Here is a 21813-nt window from a genome sequence, read left to right as displayed (position 1 = left end):
GTAAAGAAATCTATACCCTTCACTTCACTTGCCATTCTTCAGTCACTTTAATATTAAAACCATAAAAAATAATTGACAACCTGTAATTGATACATATGTCATCTAAATTATGCATTTTATAATTGCTGAACCTTATTTCCAGAATTTAAATCAATTATTTTTGGTATTTAAAGGCCTGAATAATTTGCAAAATAAAACATGATTGAATTTGTGTGTGTGTGTGCGTGTGAGTGCGTGTGTGTGTGTGTGTGTGTGCGTGTGTGAGTGCGTGTGTGTGTGCGTGTGTGTGCGTGTGTGTGTGTGTGTGTGTGTGAGAGAGTGTGTGTGTGTGTGTGTGTGTGTGTGTGTGTGTGTGTGTGTGTGTGTGTGTGTGTGTGTGTGTGTGTGTGTGTGAGAGAGTGTGTGTGTGTGTTTGTGTGTGTGAGTGCGTGTGTGTGTGTGTGTGTGTGTGTGTGTGTGTGCGCGTGTGAGTGCGTGTGTGTGTGCGTGTGTGTGCGTGTGTGTGTGTGTGTGTGTGTGTGTGTGAGAGAGTGTGTGTGTGTGTGTGTGTGTGTGTGTGAGAGAGTTTGTGTGTGTGAGTGTGAGTGAGTGTGTGTGTGTGTGTGTGTGTGTGTGTGTGCGTGTGAGTGAGTGTGTGTGAGTGTGTGTGTGTGTGTGTGTGTGTGTGTGTGTGTGTGTGTGAGTGTGTGTGTGTGTGTGTGTGTGTGTGTGTGTGTGTGCGTGTGTGTGTGTGTGTGTGTGAGTGTGTGTGTGTGTGTGTGTGTGTGAACCTCAATCTCTGATTTACTTAGTGGAGCTCTTATCTCTATTGTTTCTCTCTGTGAAGCTTGTTTTCTAGTTTATCCACTTCTTCATTTCTCCTGACACTGATATAAAACGGACTGATTTTGAACAATTCTTGAATGTATTTGTAAGACACTAAAGACAGTATCTCGGTGGCTAGATTGAAAAGATCTCAAACTCTTGAGTGTCACTGAATGGTTTTTAATTGGTAAAATAGTTTTATGTGTTTATTAATTTATATTATTATATTGTTTGTGTGTTTTTGTGTATTAGCTCTGAAATGTTTGGGCTTTAAAAGCAAAAAGTGCCTTACACAAGAATAAAATACTAGGCTGTATTTGTATATTTGTACTATTTGTATTTTGATTAATCTATCAACTAATTTATCGATTAATCTAAAGGATTAATTTCCTACAAAAAATCGGCAATTTTATTTAAGAATATTTTATTAAACCAAATAAAATCCAAATTTGTATGAAATCCTGTTTTTAAATCAAAAGTAAAGTGCAGCATGGTCCATCTCATAATCACTGTATTATAGACAACATATGCACGTGTTCTAATTATAATAACATTATCATCAAAAAACACTCTTTAGAAATATTATTTACCAGAATTTATTTAGGGAACAAAAAAAACTAAAAAACTTTTTTCAATATAAAATTAATTAATTGGAGATGCTTTTATTATTAAAATGTAATGGAACCATTAAAATGGAATCCAGAAAATAATGGAAAACAGAATTTGGTAAAGATAAAACTGTAAAACTCAATTAATTAGACAGGCTTTTTGATTAATAAAATTTAATTGAACCATTAAAACTGAAAATTTAAAATGAAAAAAAAAAACTGAATTTGGAAATAAACAATAGATATTGTGTTTATACAGCCTTAATATGTTTATGTAAGTAGGCTATTTGTATTTATAATATGCAGATGTATCTATATGTATATTTATAATTGTTTGTAAATAAAAGAGGTTTAAAAGTCTTAATTTAATTTAAGTGAGCTTTATTGGCATGACTTGCACAGTATTACCGAAGCATAGAGCATTGCATGAACAAAGAACAAATAATTAAAAGTCTCTCTCTCTCTCTGCGCACGTAACCGAGCGTGTTAGGCCCCGCCCCGAGCGTGTGTTAGGCCCCGCCCCCGAGCGCGGCTGTATATAAGCGGCGCTCTGCGTCTTCCTGCGTCTCTGGAGTTCTGAACGCGTTAGAGACGCACATCATTTCACCCGCAACTGCGAAATTACAGGTACCTGCTTCTTTCTTTCCGTTTTTCCTTTTTTACCGGCCTTCGTTTGTTTTATTCGACGCATGCTTCCACTATATTTATAGATAACTCATTTATCGATAGGATTGATCGTCCTAGGTCGTGTTTTTTGTTCTTCGTGATTCGCGCGCTGCTTAAAATGGCGACGCCTCGTTGCATCTTCGTCATCCTCACCTCAGATCAGACGCTTTTATTATCGATTAATCTGCGCTTTCGCCATCTGTGAGCGTGTATTAGTGTATTATAACGCGTATTTGACTGCGGCTGCTCTCAGATTAGCGTGTTTTTCTGCTTTTCCTCGGTGGTTCTGCTGTTTGTATGGCGTCTATTGTTTGACCCAGTTTAGGCGCGCAGTGACCCGCTTCAGCCAATACACGACGAGCATTACTAAAGCATTAAAGATATTTACAAAGCAATTAACCGCTAAATGCTTATTTGTCTCGTGTATTTTAATCGCGTTTTCCGTGTTTATTGAGAACTAATGTGTTAATTGGCGCTATTATGACTGATATTAAAGCGTTTTATTGCTCCGCGTGTGTGTATCCGTGTGTGTACTGATCTCGTGTGTGTGTGTGTGTGTGTGTGTGTGTGTGTGCTGATCTCGTGTGTGTGTGTAGCTCAGAATGTCTGACGAAGGAAAGCTGTTTGTCGGCGGCTTGAGTTTCGATACCACCGAACAGTCGCTAGAGGACGCCTTCTCCAAATATGGCGTCATCACCAACGGTAAGTAGCCAATCACTGACGCTCTCTGCTGCCGCGCTGCTACTGATTGGTTCCGGCGTCGAATTCGATTTGCATAAGCCGCCCACTATAATAATGTGTCTGTTTTCAGTTCACGTGGCCAGGAACAGAGAAACCAACAGGTCCAGAGGATTCGGTTTCGTGACCTTCGAGAATCCGGACGATGCGAAGGACGCGCTTGAAGGAATGAATGGAAAGGTTCGTTACTGAGTCGCTAGCTTTCATTCGGGTTCAGAGTGGGGGTGGGAGTTTTAGGGAGTCGGTTCATTTGACTCGGTTCAATGATAAGAACCGACTCCCAAACGGCTCTGAATTTAGTTCAACTTCTGGCTTTTACGATTCAGCCAAATTCAGTTTATTTCCACAATTTGTCTCTCTTTGGTATTTGAAGGCCTGATTAATTGCAATAAAACATGATTGTAGTTTTCTTTGTGTATAAACCTGAATACTTTGATGCAAAAATTGAATGTATTTTGTGAAAATATTGTTACAACATTTCTAATTTGGTTTTTGAAACCTGAAGAATTTAACATAAAAACACAAATCTATGGTTTATTAAAAATAAAACAAAATTGACCATTCAGTGGGCTATGCTCTGAACTATAGTGAGCCCTACGTTACTATAAGGTTGCGATTTAACGACAAACTTAAACTCGATTACTATGTTTTAAATCCTAATCAACTCGACTTAAAAAAAAAAAAGAAACTTATGTAAACTGCACAATGCAGTTTAAATTAACTTCTAAATGATGGAGACTTCTATTTGTTGTTGAAATATAATTGTTTACACGGTGGCATCACAACTTTTCATAACAGATGGTGTATATGAGCCATTCTACAGAATTAATCCAAAGTCCGAGTTGGAAACATCATTAAAAAATTTAATGCAAATTGTATAATATCCAAAGCACACATTTCTAGTAATTGTGCAGTTAATTGCAGAAAGTTTGAGTATTTGTTCTCTCCACAGATTTGTCACTACCAAAATACAGTAACTTAACTAGAAGCGTTATATTAACTTAAATTGCTTGCGTCTAGACTGTAAATATATTTTTATAATAAAAAAAATTCAGAAGTTTATAAATTCTATTTCGAGTAATTTATGAGATTTTGTTAGTATTTTGAGCCTTTTTCTTTGTAAAAGGCAAAAAGTCGGTCATACTGATTTTAAAGTTAAGGATTCATTAGTTGGAATATACATTGAACCAAAAAAGCATCTTGGTTCATGTTTCGGTATGCTTTGACAACATCCCATGTTTCCGTAGTGACCGTAATGCTTCGGTAGCAACCACATTACAGAATCATAAGTCCCATTCTAAAACGTACAAAAATTATATAACTGTACTAAACTTTATTTCCCCCCAAAAAAGGATGGTTCCCTTTTGTCATTACCAAAACAATGATGGCATGTGTCGGCAGTGACTATTCTATGGGATAACACCCACACAAAAACAAATGTCACTACCGAACTCCTCCAAATGTTTCGGTAGTGACAATTTTAGATTTTATTGAACCCGGCTCAAAGATGCTAATCAGCACATGGTTAGCTAGCACAGTTCTGATCAGTGGTAGGCATGTATAAACTAAATGTTTATGGAATAACTCCCAAAAAATGTATTAATTGCAGGGAAAAGGTGTTCAGTTGTAACGTTCCTTAAAGTTACACAGATTTTTCAGGCTTGAACACCTTTACCTTTAAAAAAAAAAATGGATGAGGGGGGGCCAGTAGAATATTTCCTGATCATAAATGTAGGGGTGTGGTTAAAATCAGTCTCAGCCAATGGACTAAAACCATTTCGGTAGTGACCAAATGTGGGACTTTTTTATACACATCTCTTCATAAAATACAAAATATTTAAGTATTGAACTTTTAAAAGAATCAAATGCTTTTAAAAACAATGGGGGGGAGAATACAAGTTATTTCTATTTTCATAGGTTGAAGCTTTGTGGCTTGGGACAGCCACCTCCCAACTGAAAGTACCCAATAAATGAATTTATGTACATGTGTATGGTTAAGTGTACTAGTATTTTAAATAGTTTCTCAACAGATCATGGAAGGATCTTAAATATTTGAGTACTTAAGTGCTTTTTAAATGTGGGGTTTGGTTGTGGGACAGCAGATTGCACCAATTCTGTAGTATGGCCCATATATGAAATATCTATACATTTATATATACCCATATGTGTATCATTGTGGTCACATGACTATGAAACGATAATGCCTTGTGGGCTAAATAGTTTTAAAATATTTAGACTTCTTACTCTAACACACAAGGCTTCTTGCGACGACCGTATGTCTAACAAACTAAAACCAAAAGTGCAATATCACTATCCCTCTTAACTTTATTTATAGTGTAATAGCATGGATTATTCACAAGCAGTCGGGGGAATGTCATCTAATTGGAACAGTCACTGGTTTAGATTTCCACTCGATGTTTGTTTGACGCTGTTTTTTTTTTATTTCTTTTTCCTGTAGTCTGTTGATGGCCGGACGATCCGTGTGGATGAGGCTGGGAAGGGCGGCGGCGGTGGAGGCCGGTCCGGCGGTGGATCCTACAGAGGCGGAGGAGGACGAGGAGGTGGAGGAGGTGGTTTCTTCAGAGGAGGCCGAGGAAGAGGAGGTACGAGAGATGCTGCTCTGTCAGCACTGTATCTCCTCTTCAGTTGGTTTTAATTTGGTGTCTAGTTGACAAACTCTTGTGTTCTAACGTCTTGCTCTTTGAAGGTGGAGGCGGCTATGGTGGTGGTGACCGCAGTTATGGAAGTGACCGAAGCTATGGTGGCGGCGGTGGATATAAGAGCGGAGGAGGTGGATACTCCTCTGGAGGAGGTGGAGGCGGAGGCTACAACAGAGACAGGTGTGTTACTACAGCTACACCTGTACTAGACCGCATCGGGTCACGTGATGCGCGATTCAGAGTCCGCTGTTTAGAAGACCGCAAACTAAACCTGTCTTTAGATTGCAACAAAAATAGTATAAACTTCTTGTGTAGTATTTATGCGTACATCACAACACCCAATAACCGCTTCAGGAATGTGTTCGCGTTTTCATCAATGATGGGTGTTTAAAATGCATGCAATAAATTGTCGACTGAAGGAGAAAAAAAAGAGATGCATGAATTCAGTTTTATTACAAATGTTGTATAAATCTTCCGGAAAGCAATGCATTTATGTACATTTTGCTTGAAGGATGTTTAGGTGTTCTTACTGGACGAGGCATACAAGTACCTGTTTATTTCAGTCCGTCTACATTCTGAGAATCTGATGAACTTTTCTTTTAATACAAGAAAAGCGACCTGCTTAATGAACAATGCATTAACTACTCTGTCTCATCAACGTTCACACACGTAACTCTGAACGAGTTTAACCTGCGGTTTTCTTGTTGTTTCAGGAGTTCTGGTTACGGCGATCGCAGCAGCTCTTACAGAGACGGTTATGATAGTTATGGTACGTATTAGTTTCCTCAGCTCTAAAATCCCCATACAAGCATGTTGGCTGTGCTCGTGTCACCGCAGACCAGTCAAACAGGCTTTTCTAGAACTATGGGGTGAGTTAGTCACGAGTCAGATTAACTACGTACCTTTTTTTTTTTTCTTTTCTTTTTTTGTATGCATACAATAAACCTAAAAATGCTTTGAAATGGCCCAGTTTTAATTTGGATTTTAAGTTTCCAGCCCCGTAATTTGACTCAAGTCACACATTGCAGAGAATCTGAATCGGGTGGATAGTTGTGATTTGCTGAGGTGAAAGACCAAACGCAAGGACGCTCAATCCCTGATCATCCACATCCAGCCCGGTCGATCTCCTGTTTGATTAGTGGGTTAGCGGAGGGGTTGTCTGTCTTAAACCTGTTGAGATTCTTGAGTGTCTTCATGTGTGATACTTCCTCCTCAGCTGTACACGAGTAGAACCCAAGACCCGACGCGTCAGCGGCCGAGCGTTTCTAAAGACTCATGGATCTGTTCTTGGATTTTGTTGTAGCTGTTCTCCCTGTTTCTATTCTGTTCTTGTATTCTGAGGGAAAGGCCGCTTTCTGTTCACTGGCTATGAATGAATGTCGATTTGCTGACGAGTTCTTCTGCATCATTTGAATAATTTAACTCCTCAGCCAGAGCCTCACTGTCATGCTAGCGCTCACCTGTGCTTCTGTAGGGAGTCTAGAGAGCGTTGGCTCTCCTCTGTTTATGTTACTGATGCGCAGCCGCTGTCATTTAAGAGCACGGCTCCTCCTGTTAGCTGTAAGCTAATGATTTGTCCATGTCCAGTATCCAAAAAGTCACTTCCTTTCAGACTGGTGAGCTGCGCAGTGGACGGCGGGCACTGGCGCTGCGGTTCTTGAGCCTTGCTGAGGTGTCTGTCTATCGCTGCTCCTCGCATCCTGCATTTTAACCATGGACTCTTGACTAATATATCTATCAATCATTTACTTGAAAGAGAACCAGAAATTGTTAACAGTACACTTCAGAACTGGGAAAGAAATCCTTGTGCTCTTGTTTCCTTTGTATGAAAATTTGACTCACTATTTTGTTTTTATTTTTATTTTTTTGCTTTTCAATTGTGGCTTCATGGAGCCTATTAAACGAAACCATTTGTTCAAACGCTTTGAATTCTGTTGTGCATTTCAAAGATGGGGGAAAACATGAAGAATCACTCAATGTGCAGGTCACGTTTCATTACAATGATCTAAAGTTGCATTGAACTGAAGCATTTACCCAAATATAATTTAGCACATTTTTTTTTTTTTTTTGTTACTGTAGCTTTTTTCTTTTTTGTTCTAGTTCTGCACTTAGCTGCTGGTATGTAATTTAATGCTTTAAAGAATTTATTTTTCAGGGGTCTTCATAAAGGGATGGTTCACAACTCTAGTTTTGCAGTCGTTTACTAATGTAGTGCCAAACCTGATTGAAGGATGGTAGACCAAATCGTTTTTTTACATGGACTTCCATGTATATAGACCAAATACAATGGAATTTGTAAAACAAACGTTTGGTCACCAGCATTTTTTTTTTTATTTTTTTTAATTTTTTTATTTTTTTTCAAATTTGGAATAACATGAGGGCAAGTAAACTTATTCTTGGGTGAACTGTCCCTTAAGTTGTAGCAGGAGTATTCTGAAGGGTCAGAAATGTGTGACCCTGGACCACAAAACCTTAAGTTCCTGGGGTATATTTGTAGCAATAACCAAAAATACATTTTATTGGCCAATTATCTGTTTTTCTGTTATGCCAAAAATCATTAGATCATGTTCCATGAAGATTTTTAGTTTCCTACCGTAAATCTCAACTTAATTTCTGATTAATATGCATTGCTAAGAACTTAATTTGAACTTTTTTTTTTTTTTTTTTTGATTAGTTTTGCACCCTCAGATTCCAGATTTTCAAATAGTTGTATCTCAACCAAATATTGTCTTACCATAAACATGCGTCAATGGAAAGATTAAGTGGTGGTGTATTCAGCATTTAGATGTATAAATGTCAATTTTTAAAAAATTGGGTCCAGGGTCGCAGATTTAAGTTTCCTGTTGGCTAGGTTTAAGTGTTTTATGAGCTCAGGCTAAAGAATTTAGATATTTTAGCACTGCATGGTAATTCCAGTGAGAAGAATAGATGTTTAAAGTCATGTGTTTTTAGTGTCATTACCTTTTTATATATTATATAAGTGGCTATAAAAATGCAAGTGCTTCAATGAACAGCTCAAACATGACGAACAGCAGAATTCTGCGTCGAGCTCCAACAGGAACCAAAGAGTTTGGCTTTTAAAACTAATTGGGGTTTGTTACTAAAATTTTGCACCTTGCTAATAACCAAATGGAGTTCAAACGAGTGTTTCCTGTTGCACGACTGCCTGTTTTCTCCTGGTGTGTCAAATGAAATGAAGGTCAGGAAGAACTGAGTTTAATGGTGAAGGGAATAACCTTCACCAGTCCTGCTAGTTAGCTGAGTAGAGTGAGTTATTGAGTGTGTTTCACCCAAACAATGCTTGATTGAACCCAAGTGCTCCGGATGAGTTTCCTCAAACACGTCCTTGGAGCTTGAAGCGTTGCATCTACCGAAGTGAATCCTGACTCTGGCTGCTCTGTTCGTTAGCCTGTGTGCGTGAGGTAACCTTCCTTTGCTCTCCTGTTCACTTCTTGAATTAAGTTTAAGTATTTGTTGCTCTGACACTGAGATGCTCCACAGCACAGCGCAGATCTTAAGTCGTCTCAGATGCGTCTGCATGGTGTCATAGATCTGCAGCTGACTCATTTCTTCCCATGCACTGTCAACCATTCTAGAAAAACCTTAAATTTAGGCTCTCTGATTAACTTTCAGTCTCAACACATTTACTTTCACCAATGTAGTTCAATTTGAGAGAGGCCAAATTAGTTCTCAGAGTTGTGCTTTTGACCAAAGACACTGTAGTTAGTTCTGTACTGATGTCTGTGTGATTCCTGCTGTTGAGTGTTTAATGTTTAATGATCTCTCTCTCTGGTTTTGTTCAGGTTGAGTTCCCATCAGAATCGTCTGGTGATTGAAGAAGCCCGAGGCCTGATGAGCAGCGTTTGTTCCTCTGAGTGTAAAGCATGAGGTTGGTGTTTCATTGTAAAATCTACAAGATCATTAGATGTTCCATCAAAGGCTTGACGTGTGTGTGATCTGATCTGGGTTTCTTTCTGGTTTCAAGTGCAGATGATGGAACGATGGGCTGAAGATGAGGACCTGCTGTGATTGATGGAGGTTCGTGAACATCAGATGGTCATTTAGCAGATGCTTTTATCCAAAGCGACTTACAATTGAGGACAACAGAAGCAACCAAAGCTGGTTTATTCATGCCATTGACTCTTGTGCTGTTGAAAACCCTTTAACACCAGCTCAAAAATAACCAGCCTTCGAGAAAATTCTTGTGATCAAACTCATGTTTTATGATCACCAAATACTGGATCCAGCTTGTTTTCTTTTAATTAGCAGAGGATTTGTTTCCTTCTGGAGCGGTTTGATCACAGGCCTCAGTAACACTTTCTTAGTCAACATTACTTCATGCATTAACAAACAATGAGCAATGCATTTGTTACAGTATTTATGAATCGTTAATAAAAATCCATCAGTTCGTTGTTATTGATCTCAGCAGATGCAAGTTTTAATTGTAAAACTGCATTAGTACATGTGGAAATAAAAGATTTGTTATTGTAAAATGTTTCCTAGCTTTCACTGATTTGAGCTCCTGCTTTGTAAAAAAAAAAAAATTTAAATATTTTTTTCCACATTTAGTTTTGACATGATTAAAATGTGAAAGCTCACACTGGTGTGTTTTAATGTTTCATCAGGAGGTTTGTTTTGAAATGCTTTGTTCAGAACGACAGTCACACACCAGTCAAAAATGACCGGCCTACAAAAAATAGCTTCTAGGCTTCTTATGCCAGAAAACCAAATATTGGATTTAATTTTTTTTTTTTTTTTGTAAACTTGTCCTTCAGTTAGGAGAGGGTTTAGAATTTGTGAAACTAATAAAATATTTTTAGTTTAGGAAAAAGCCTTTTTTTGCAAGACTTTAATGGATTCGTTTATTTTCAAAATGCAAATCTGTCATTTACTCACCCTCCACTTCTTCCAAATCGGTTTCAAAATTAGTTTCTTCTGTTAAAGATATTTTGAAAGTGTTGGTATTCGAACAGACCTCAACATTAGTATGATGGCATCCATGAGCTGACTTTAGCTGGTAAAATGACTCGTCACGGTCCTCTTGCATTATATAACTCTCTTGCTGTTGACTAAAGCTGCTGGGACACACTCAGAATTGTATAAAGTGCTATAGAAATAAAAGACTTGACTGGTAGGGAAAAAATACTGCGGAAGTCAATGATGCTCATCAACTGTTTGGATACCAACATTTTTGTGTTCAACAGAAGAAAGAAACTTGTAGAGATTTGGAACAAATGGAGAGTGAGTAGATGACTGAACTTTTATTCTGGAAGAGAATTAATCCTTTACCCCTGGAAAGCATGGATCAAACGTTCACATGACTCCCATCTTCTGTTGAGTTGTGTTTTTTGCTCTTAAACTAAGACATGGATAAACATTGGATCACAGCCTCCGTCCCGGGGAACTTGGGCAGGTTCAGCTCGTACTTCCTCTGAAGGTCAAAGGGCAGGAAGTGTGATCCGGAGAAGCTCAGGGTGCATCGCTTCGACGTCAGAGAAACCAGAAGCGCAGGACTGATCCGGTCTGAGCTGGACTCGTCTGCATCACACACATTAACACCAGACTGCAGGCCTTGTTTATAAAACATTGCACAGAAACCATCCTAAACTTCTCAAATATGAGTACATGTGATTCATACACACAGAACACATACGCCTCTCTCAGATGTGAGGTCTGAATGGTTTCAGCTCTGCCTTGTAAACAACTCCTAATTAATGTCATTAACATATATGACCCCGGACCACAAAACCAGTCATAAGGGTCCATTTTTTTAAATTAAGATGAATAAATAATCTTTCCATTGATGTATGGTTTGTTATGATCGGACAATATTTGAAAATCTGGAATCTGAGGGAGCAAAAAAATCTCCTTTAAAGTTGTTCAAATGAAGTTCTTAGCAATGCATATTACTAATCAAAAATGAAGTTTTGATATATTTATGGTAGGAAATTTACTAAATATCTTGATGGAACATGATCTTAATATCCTAATAATTTTTGGCATACAAGAGAAATGTATAATTGTGATCCATACAATGTATTGTTGTCTATTGCTACAGATATACCTGTGTTACTCATGACTGCTTCTGTGCTCCAGGGACACATATAAAAGATCACCAGTCATTTAATTTAGGATGTAAGTGCACTCTAAGATCAAATCTGAGCATACGCACTCTTCATAAATCAGGCCTGTATTCACAAAACACCTTCAGGCTAAAAGAAGCTCATAACGGCTGATTTAGGAGTGTGTCGGTCCTCAATGTTTGCTCTGAGAGTGTTTCAGAGTTAAAACTAGCTTCTAGATCTGTGAAAGGTTAGGAGTAGATCAAACTATACTAAAATAGCTGTTTCTGGTAATCTGCCTCTGAACGTAAACATTTTAGAAACATTTGATGATAATGTGCTTTTATAAAGGTATCTGCTTTAGTTTTGGAGGTTACCCCAGCTCCAGATTTTCCTCTGATTATATCCTTGTTTTCATTCATCCGCTGGACGAGAAGTAACAGCTGCTCTTGACTCCAGTTTTTTTTCTTTTATGTTTGCATTATCAGAAATGATTATTCTACTCTGTTAATTAAAAGCTGTTTATATGCATATTCACTAATTGTTTACGAGAAGCACACATGTAACAAGCTGACAATTAGCTGAACATATACATATTATATTGTTTAATTAGTGACGCTTAGCCTGCATTTTAGAATCTTTATTTGAATGTGGCAACATTTTTATTTTTAAACCTTTATTTGAATATAGCAACATAATATTGCACTCTACAATATTTCTATGAATAAATCTCTGACAGAGACTATCAGCCAATCACCGTGTGCATAGTTAATAAGCATGCTGACATCATCCATAGCAAGAGGTTAACCCCGCCCCCTTGCTCTACACTGGCATACAAAAGTTTGTGAACCCCTTGCAGAATGCGTGAAAATGGGAATAATTTGAACAAAATAAGAGAGATCATACAAAATGCATTTTATTTTTATTTAGATGTTTTACATAAAATATGTTTACATATAGTCCACAAGCCAAAACAAAATAGCTAAAATATTAAAATAACTCTGTTCAAAAGTTTGGTTCTTAATACTGTGTGTGGTTTCCTGGATGATCTACGACTGTTGTTTTGTTTAGTGATGGTTGTTCATGAGTGCCTCGTTTGCTCTGAACAGTTCAACTGAGCTCTGTTCTTCAGAAAAATCCTCCAGGTCCAGATTCTTCTGTTTCCAGTATTTTTTGCATATCTGAAGCCTTTCCAGCAGTGACTGTATGGTTTTGAGATCTTTTCACACTGAGGATGATTGAGGGACTCAAATACAACTATTAAAAAAGGTTCAAACATTCACTGATGCTCCAGAAGGAAACACGATGCATTAAATCCTGAATGAAGATGTCCAAATTTTTCTTATTTTGTTGAAATATCTTTTTCTTTTCTTTTTGTTACCCATTTAGTACTGCCCTTCGGAAGCAACAGAAGATATTTGCATGTTTCCTGGAAGACAAATTAAGTACAATTTACCTTGATCTTCAAATTCAAAAAGTTTTCACCCAAATTTCAGCTTTTTTTTGTCTAATGGACTAAATGTAAACATCTTTTATGTAAAATATCTTACTCAGGACCGTACTAAATAAAAAAATGACATGCATTTTGTATGATCTCTTATTTTGTTAAATTTTTCACAGATTCTGCAAGGGGTTCACAAACTTTCGCACGCCCCTGTAGCTGAAGACTTCTCTCTATTCCTCAGTAATAGTTTGTCGCAGCAGCTTTGTGAATAGGTTTTAAGAGAAAACTCGTAGCTAAAACTTGTACTGCTATTTAGAAGAACTCTTTGAGATTTGAAGATGAAATGTTTTGTAACACAGGCCCAGATGTTGATTGTGCTAAACAGTCATGAAGCTCAGTACAGAATCAGCACCAGCTCTCGCTCAGGTTTAGGATGGTGTTTGTAATGAAGTGGTTTTGATGCGGTCTGGTACCTGACGGGATGTCCAGGCTGACGATGGGCACTTTGAGTCCTCGTAGCGTCTGCAGGACTCCGGTGAACGGCTCCTCGACTGACGCCAGATCAGTTTCTGGACCCAGAACTGCGTCCACAACCTTCACCAGGAAAACCAGCAAACCATGATTTGAGTTATTGACTTACTTCACCGGTTCAGTTCTGCTGCCGTTATCATTATGATTGAGGAATTGCACTTTCTAAGATGCAGTTGCTGTTGTTTTTTAACCCTGAGGTGCTGTTCGTTTATGTTTGACTGAAAAGTCTTACGTTTAGGTTTTTAGAATTTTTACTGCAATTAATTTGTCCTGAAAAAGTTCAAGGTCAAAAATGGTATCCGTTTGCCCAGGTAAAAATAAAGTACATGAATGCACTAAAAATACTTAAATACCAGCAAGTACATTTGTAGTACTTTTGTTTTGTGCTAAATAAAATTGTAAAAATTATAAACTATAAATACACTAATTAAAAGTACATTTCTACTTCAGTACACTTGCAAATGTATACTAAATACCACTGAGATTTAAAGTGATTTTGAGTATACTACTGCACAAATATACAGACTTTTATTAGTGTATTTCTTAAAAGTGTGTTTTAAACTATTTAAACATTAGTTCAATGTTTAGTACACTTTCATACAGTTATTCTATGTTTAAATTAAATAGATTTTATTTTAAATATATTAGTAATATAAGCACATTTCCCCCACTGTGCTACTTAAGTACACTAATTAGCACTAATACTGATTTTAAGTGTAGTCAGATAAAGTACCAAAGTGTTTTATAATTGCATTGCTTAACAGTTTGCTACAATCGCTTCAAATAAAGTTTTAGTGTATTTTTATATATATTATCACTAATTTCTATTTTGATTTTCATAAATACAGAATAAATGTGCTACTTAAGTAAAACCATGTAGGTTACTGTGCTTAGATGCACTAATAGCACATGATTGCATTATTCATTCACATGTGTTTAGATGTGTGCCAAAACTCACAATTTAACAGCAAGTATACTCTTAGCATAAAGTACTTGAAGTGCTATATTTTTTTAATGTGGAAAAAGTGCTATTAATGACATTGTCACAGAACAGCCAGGCTCCATCGTCACCCAATTACTCCACGATCCCTTTCACCTGTACTCTGATCACCTGCACCTGTCATTAATCCAATTATCTCATCACCTACCTAGTACAAAAGCACACACCTCAGTCACCATCTTGGTCCGGTCTCGTTCAGACATAGTGGACTCTCTCCATGGTATCCTACTGAGACATTGAGCTACCGTCTGCTCCTAGCGCCAACGTCCTCTCCAGTCTCCGTCACATTGTGGATCATCTCCATACTCCTCATCTGAGGTCTGTGCTTATCTCCATCTCCGTCCCACAATCTCCTGCGAACCAAGAACCACGGTAACAAACCCATTCAAGTCAAGAAACCTTACATCACTCAGGACACTCACCGTTCATCTGCACCTGTTGCTGACAAACTGACCTCAAACTCTCCTTTTGTCCGAGGGTCATTCCGTGACAGAAGACCGGACCCTTTTACTGAAGATGAGGTTGGAGTTAGCCTCCATAAACGTGTGGCCAAGGGAGGAAGACAGTCTTTCTGGAGGATACACATTATTTATGTTCCAGAAGGACCGGAGTCTGGAGGAATTTATTACCACCAGTTACCTAGCCCTCTGCGGCGATCTCACTTTAATGGAGGGTTTTAGAGTTGGGCTGGAAGAAGAGATCCAAATGGTGACGCCACCTGGAGATCCCAGCCTTATGGACTGCGGGATCATCTTTTCAAGTAGGCGACATGGAGGACGCACCAACTCCAGATTCCAACCCATCAACCACTCCTCACTCCAGCCTGCCTCATTCATAACATCTGTCAGGTTAGTGCTAAGATCTAGCCCCCGTCTCCTAAGCCAGCCGCCACCAATGATGGTTCTGCCGCCCGCGGTGGAGTGTGCTGCTGCCCGTGGCTCTTCCAAACCTGCTGGTTCTTGCCCTGGAGCTCCTGGACACACACACACACACACACACACCCGTCAGTCTCAGAGATCACAGACGCTGCGTGTGGTATGTTCACTCACAAACACACACACAGATGACGAGCGCAGGCCAGACCCACGCATCCGTTCTGATCCGGACCGCAGGTCACCAGAACCGTCGGCTGCCGCTTCTGCAGAACCACCAGCGGGAAAACCTGCCAAAACCACCACAGAAACCCGTTCCACACAACATTACAACACAACTGAGAAGCTCAACTATATATCTCACAACTCAAGCTATTTCTCGCAATTCTAGAAAAAATAATGTAGCACTGCGAGATATAAAGTTGCAATTCTGATAATAAAAAAAAGTCGGAATTCAAAGTTTACATCTTGCAATTTATTTTTGTTTCTGACATAAAATAAAATGTAACTGCGACTTTCTGTTTCACAATTCTGACTGTTTTTAAGCAAAAAGTTTTTTAAAGAATTTATTTTGAAGAGAATTATACATCTCACAATTCTGAATTATATATATATATTGTGATTCTGACTTATCTCGAAATTTTAAATCATATCTTGTAATTCTGAGTTATATATCTTGTAATTCTGGACTGTATTTTTCTCAATTCTGAATTAAATATCTCAGTTCTGATCTGAACTATATATTTTACAAATCTGACTTCATATCTTGTTCTTAATTATATATCACACAATTATGAATTGTCTCGCAATTCTATCTTCATACATCGCAATTAAGAATTTATATATTGCAATCATTTCTTGCAATTCTTAATTATATATCAAACAATTATGACTTCATATACGTACAATACAATACGTCACGATATCTCAGAATTCTGAATTGTATATCACACATTTATGAACTATATATCTCACAATTCTGACTTCTATATCTTGCACTTCAGAATGATATATTTCGCAATTGTGAATTACATATCTCGTAATTCTGATATTTCACAGTTCTGAATGATATATCTTGCAATTCTGAACTATATCTCCCAATTCTGAATTATAATATATATCTCGCAATTGTGAATGATAAAGACTCACAACAGTTTTGTAGTTTAGTCCTGTATTCAGTGTTTCACTAAATGAATCATCATAAAGTGTAGCTGAATTCTGGTCTCTACAGACCACGCGTGTCCCAGCATCTCCGTCAGCTGTTGCCGTCCGAAACCATAATCCCTTAGCAACTCCGTCTCCATGGCGACTGCCTCCTCTTTACTGCAAAACACAAATGAGTTGAGATGAACTCTAAAAATATGATCAGAGCCGAGACAAGTTAGAAAAACCTTGTTAAACACGACTGATGAAAGTCAAACACAGATATGAACGAGAGACTCTAGAAACACTGACACACTGCAAAAAATGATTTTCTTTCTTAGTATTGTTGTCTTGTTTTCTAGTATAAATATCTACCATCTGCCAATGGGGCAAGAAAAATAAGCTTGGTTAGCCTTTGAATTAAGATTATTTTATTTTTCTTGCCCCATTGGCAGATATTCTTGCTTGTTTTTTCAGAAAGTCATTTTACCTTTAAAGTAAATTAATTTCGATTCAAGAAATTTTAGATATTTATACTAGATGAAAACTAACAATATTTTGATGATTTCCTTCAGATAACAAGACTCCTCAGGGCTGTGTTCTCTCCCCACTGCTCTTCTCCCTCTACACCAACGACTGCACATCTAAAGACCCCTCTGTCGAGCTCCTGAAGTTTGCAGACGACACCACACTGATCGGCCTCATCCAGGACGGTGACGAGTCTGCTTACAGACAGGAGGTTAAGGAGCTGGCTGTCTGGTGCAGTCTTAACAACCTGGAGCTTAACACGCTCAAAACTGTGGAGATGATTGTGGACTTCAGGAGAAACCCCCTGCTCTCCCCCCACTCACCATCATGAACAGCACTGTGACTGCAGTGGAGTCATTCAGATTCCTGGGCACCACCATCTCTCAGGACCTGAAGTGGGATATTCACATTGACTCTATTGTCAGGAAGGCCCAGCAGAGGTTGTACTTTCTTCGCCAGCTGAGGAAGTTCAACCTGCCACAGGATTTACTGAAACAGTTCTACTCCGCCATCATTGAATCCATCCTCTGCACTTCAATAACTGTCTGGTTCAGCTCAGCTACCAAATCTGACCTCAGAAGACTACGGAGGGTAGTCCGGACTGCTGAGCGAATCATTGGTACAACCCTCCCCACTCTCCAAGAACTGTACTTATCCAGAGTGAGCAAAAGGGCTGGTAAAATCACTCTGGACCCCTCACATCCAGCACACTCCCTCTTTGAACTGTTACCGTCTGGTCGACGCTACAGAGCTCTGAGCACCAGAACGACCAGACACAGGAACAGTTTCTTCCCTCAGGCAATCCATCTCATGAACACTCAATAATAAACACACAATACATTATCCATTCACCACACTCACTTATTTTATCTTTATTTTCTCATTTCTAACTTGCACATACTTGACCTGTACATACATAGTCGCCTATATTATATATTGTGTTTGGGCTGTTTTGTACATTGCCTATTTGTGTATTATTCTTTTATTATCTGTGTCCTGTCCTGTTGCTGTCTCTCTGTTGCACTGTGGAGCTTCTGTCACTAAAACAAATTCCTCGTATGTGTAAACATCCCTGACCAATAAAGCTCATTCTGATTCTGATTAATATCTTAAGCCGTTTTGCTTGTCCAGTAAATTCATCTTGATTCAAGAATGTTTAGATATTTATACTAGAATACAAGACAAAAATACTAAGAAAATCATTTTTTGCAGTGAACATGGAGTTGAATGATTTCATAAACACGCATCTCGGTCTTGTTTTCCTGTACAAATCTCTAAAGATTCTTCAGTCCAGAGAAGCACAATGCCTTAAGATATGAGGTCATGGTTTTATGAGTTTGTGCTTAAAACAACAAATATCTTCACTGGGGAGAGAAAAACAACCTTGTTTTCCTTTTGAATTAAGTAGATTTTTCTGACCCATTGGCAGATGTTTTTTCTTGTTTTAAGTATAAACTCACTTCAATTTGGCCCTATTTTTTCAGAAGACAAGACTGAATATCAAGTCGTTTTGTATCTCCAGTAAATCTTGATTTAAGAATCCTTAGATGTGTGTACTGGAAACCAGAGCAGCACACTGCGTCAGAAGCTGATTCCTGGTGTGTCACGGATCCTCTGACCTTCTGTGGTCAGGATCGATGGTGATTCCCGTGATGCTGGACTCCACAGTTCCTGAACTCATGCAGGGAATCGATCCAACAACAGATCATTCCACACGGGAGATCATACATCTTCAAGAAACCCGGATCGGATTCACTCACTCAAACATCCTGAGATTCAGTCCTGGATTCTGATCCAGAGCTATATGTTCACAGCATCAACACCACTTTAGAAATCATGTCACAGTCCTGATGGAATAAACTAGTTTCTCTGAGACGCACATCAAGTCATACTGAACTGAATGAATCATTTAATATCCAGTCTGTTCCTCACACAGAGCATCATGTGAGCTGGAGTAAAGAGAACGAGTCACGTGATATCATATAACATCATATAACCACATTAACACAGTTTTTAGGTTTTTGGTGATTTTCTATAATAATGATGCACTACAGACGTTTGTTACTTTTTATTTTATATATATTATATATAATCGGGGAAATCCGATTAGTCACCAGAAGAGACGGACGACAGCTCGCGTAAGTGTTTTGAATAACTTGGTCGCAGATTCATAGTGACCCGATCCGTCCCCCTCACTGTCTCTACGAAAGGCAACATCAGTATACAGAGGATAAATCAGGGTTTCCGCTATGTACATTAGCCTAAGTAGTGGTGGCCAGGCCACATGCACTAAGCCATTTCTGAAAAACGCTTTTGACCGCAGCGTCTGACCGAGTCCCAAAACACGTGCAGCCAATCAGCAGTAAGGGGGCGTGTCTTGTACTGATAGAGAGAAGAGAGCACAGGAGTCAGGACGTATATTAGCAGATCGACTATAGATAGAGAGATGGCAGATATAAAAAAGAAGAAAATATCATAGAAACAAAACATTAAAAAGAAGGGTTACGATCAGGCAAGAGGTAGGACCCGTGTAAGTATAGATCAGAGCAGCTTTCCAGCGGTGGAGAGAAACTCGAGGAGCAGGACGGGCTCGAATGGACACCGAGGTTGTGTTGTTTCTTTCTGATAGATGAGTAACGTTGATTTGGCTTCGTCTCACACAACTTATCCTTTTGCTTTTGCTTGAATATGCTTTTGTGTCATCTTTGCTTGTTTCTGCGATTGTCGTTGCCATGGTTGTGTATGTAGGCTAGGCCTATGTGTGGATGCTGAGATTTATTTTAGTTTCACTTTAACTTTGGAGATTCGCAATCACACATACTCTGTTTCTACTATGGAGCAGCAGTACTGAGCCAGTACTATGAAGCTAGATTCACACTTCGGGCATACCCCCCCAACCGACAACTGGACTGCTGACAGCTTGGTCCCCCCAGCTGATTTACAAACAGACATCACAAATATTTGTGGCCAATTTTGAAAGCTTCATGTGAAATAAAAGCACAAGTGAATCAGTTCTGGTCATATAGAGTTCACACAGAACAGCTTTCGTTTCACAGCGATTGAGAATAAAAGCATCAACGCAAGCGCAGAGAGAAACCAGGACAGACACTTTGAGAGGAAAAGAAAACATTTAATATAGAAACATTTACAGTGTGAGCAGAGCAACACGTCGCTGACGCTGGAAACACCGCAGGGGATGCTGGGATAGCCGGAGTCACACGTACCTAAGGTTGAGGACAGAAAATCAATTCCAGAATCAGATACTTGTTGTAAATTTAAATTTCAGATCCATCTATTAATTCCTGTGTGCATCTTGTATTTTTAGCCGGTGAAAAGAGGCTGTTAAAAATGTATCTGTCTTTGAATCATTCGTTCAAGAGATTCATTCAAACACTGATTCATCCAGTAATGAATCAAGTGAAGCTTGAGTGAGTCATTGAATCATTTCACTCAGAAATTACATCAGAGTTTGTTTAGATGTCTAATATTCTTTCTTCAGAATTGTCAGAGAACTACAACCTCTATTAAAAATAAAAAGTCTTGATTTATCCAGAATCGTGTAGCTCTATTGTATTTTGCAAACAAACAGCTCTTCATCGAGTCCAGATTTTATGCAGCCGGCTGATTTTTGTTCATAGTGTTCAGCAGCAATTAAATGTTTTGAAAAAAGAGATACACAATAAATTTGTAACCCTGCAGCACAGAAGCAGTCATGAGTAACACAGGTATATCTGTAGCAATAGACAACAATACATTGTATGGATCAAAATTATACATTTCTCTTTTATGACAAAAATCATTAGGATATTAAGATCATGTTCCATCAAGATATTTAGTAAATTTCCTACCATAAATATATCAAAACTTCATTTTTGATTAGTAATATGCATTGCTAAGAACTTCATTTGAACAACTTTAAAGGAGATTTTCTCAATATTTAGATTTTTTTGCTCCCTCAGATTCCAGATTTTCTAATAGTTGTATCTCAGACAAATATTGTCCTATCATAACAAACCATACATCAATGGAAAGATTATTTATTCAGATGATGATGATGCTGCTTTTTATGATGATGCATAAATCTCAATTTCATAAAAACGACCCTTATGACTGGTTTTGTGCTCCAGGGTCACATTTGTTTGATATCTAAATTGAAACTGGGAATTGATAAGCAGAATCAGGATTGATCAAACTGAAGCGATAACCAACCCTAGACGTACCACAGGAAGCCGAACTTCTTGCGCAGCATCTCCTCGCGCGGCCGCAGGTTATACAGCTCCTCTGTGAGCGGAGACACCCATCGATCCGTGTGAAACACATTCTCCCCGACCTGAAACACATCAGACACACGCTGAAGACTCCAGACGATCAGCTCAACAAACACACACACACACACTCACAGACAGACACACACACACACACACACACACACACACACACACAGACAGTCAGACAGACACACTCACAGACACACACACACACACAGTCAGACACAGACACACACAAACACACACACACACAGACAGACAGACAGACAGACAGACAGACAGACAGACAGACAGACAGACAGACAGACAGACACACACACACACACACACACACACACACACAGACAGACACACAGACACACACACACACACACACACACAGACAGACACACACACAGACAGACACACAGACACACACACACACACACACACACACACAGACACACACAGACAGACAGACACACACACAGACAGACACACACACACACA

General features: G+C 38.6%; 4 protein-coding genes across 9 annotated transcripts in view; 1 reads left to right on the top strand and 3 right to left on the bottom strand.

Annotated features, from left to right (window-relative positions):
* The window catches only part of LOC306881006 (transcriptional repressor p66-alpha), a 166619-nt gene that overhangs the window by 105312 nt on the left and 39494 nt on the right, over positions 1–21813 (bottom strand). The window lies entirely within an intron of this gene.
* Positions 2–10073, top strand: cirbpa (cold inducible RNA binding protein a). 5 transcript variants are annotated; one of them, XM_079434848.1, is made up of 8 exons: positions 2–82; positions 1903–2039; positions 2675–2780; positions 2890–2996; positions 5275–5386; positions 5524–5656; positions 6190–6245; positions 6693–7396. In XM_079434848.1, the coding sequence occupies exons 3-8, from the start codon at positions 2681–2683 to the stop codon at positions 6704–6706; spliced, it is 522 nt and encodes a 173-aa protein (XP_079290974.1). In that variant the 5' UTR covers positions 2–82; positions 1903–2039; positions 2675–2680; the 3' UTR covers positions 6707–7396. The 5 variants fall into 5 exon arrangements, 3 of the variants coding, with proteins under 3 accessions (XP_079290974.1, XP_079290973.1, XP_079290975.1); XM_079434847.1 differs by having other exon boundaries at positions 5275–5419; XR_013785116.1 differs by lacking the exons at positions 2–82; positions 6693–7396 and adding exons at positions 9280–9365; positions 9462–10073 and having other exon boundaries at positions 1934–2039.
* On the bottom strand, positions 9895–16708 carry LOC306881022 (yjeF N-terminal domain-containing 3-like). The gene is made up of 4 exons (XM_079434852.1): positions 15153–16708; positions 14681–15084; positions 13456–13576; positions 9895–11014 (listed from the first exon to the last, which is right to left on the bottom strand). Exons 2-4 carry the CDS (start codon positions 14714–14716, stop codon positions 10836–10838), a joined length of 336 nt encoding a protein of 111 aa, XP_079290978.1. The 5' UTR covers positions 14717–15084; positions 15153–16708; the 3' UTR covers positions 9895–10835.
* The window catches only part of ndufa13 (NADH:ubiquinone oxidoreductase subunit A13), a gene marked incomplete at its 3' end in the record, with an annotated part of 5771 nt that continues 4099 nt past the window's right edge, over positions 20142–21813 (bottom strand). The window contains exons 5-6 of one of the 2 annotated variants that reach the window (XM_079434850.1): positions 21277–21386; positions 20142–20280 (exon numbers count right to left, since the gene is read on the bottom strand). In XM_079434850.1, the coding sequence (XP_079290976.1) occupies positions 20271–20280; positions 21277–21386 (120 nt within the window). Of the gene's footprint in view, positions 20281–21266; positions 21387–21813 lie in introns of those variants that run through there. The other variant, XM_079434851.1, reaches the window with a different exon arrangement.

This window comes from Barbus barbus (assembly GCF_936440315.1).
Source record: "Barbus barbus genome assembly, chromosome: 15".
Lineage (NCBI taxonomy): Eukaryota > Metazoa > Chordata > Actinopteri > Cypriniformes > Cyprinidae > Barbus > Barbus barbus.
The sequence above is the reverse complement of the archived record's forward strand: the minus strand, read 5'-3'. Positions and strand labels throughout refer to the sequence as shown.

Coding starts and splice junctions, on each gene's coding strand:
- cirbpa (XM_079434847.1), top strand. CDS start 2,681: ATGTCTGACGAAGGAAAGCTGTTTGTCGGCGGCTTGAGTTTCGATACC. Junction 2,997..5,274: donor TTGAAGGAATGAATGGAAAG/GTTCGTTACTGA, acceptor TTTTTCCTGTAG/TCTGTTGATGGCCGGACGAT. Junction 5,420..5,523: donor AGGAGGCCGAGGAAGAGGAG/GTACGAGAGATG, acceptor TGCTCTTTGAAG/GTGGAGGCGGCTATGGTGGT.
- LOC306881022 (XM_079434852.1), bottom strand. CDS start 14,716: ATGTCTGAACGAGACCGGACCAAGATGGTGACTGAG. Junction 13,577..14,680: donor GGACCAAGATGGTGACTGAG/GTGTGTGCTTTT, acceptor TTCCTGGTGAAG/GTTGTGGACGCAGTTCTGGG. Junction 11,015..13,455: donor CAGCCTGGACATCCCGTCAG/GTACCAGACCGC, acceptor TGTGTGATGCAG/ACGAGTCCAGCTCAGACCGG.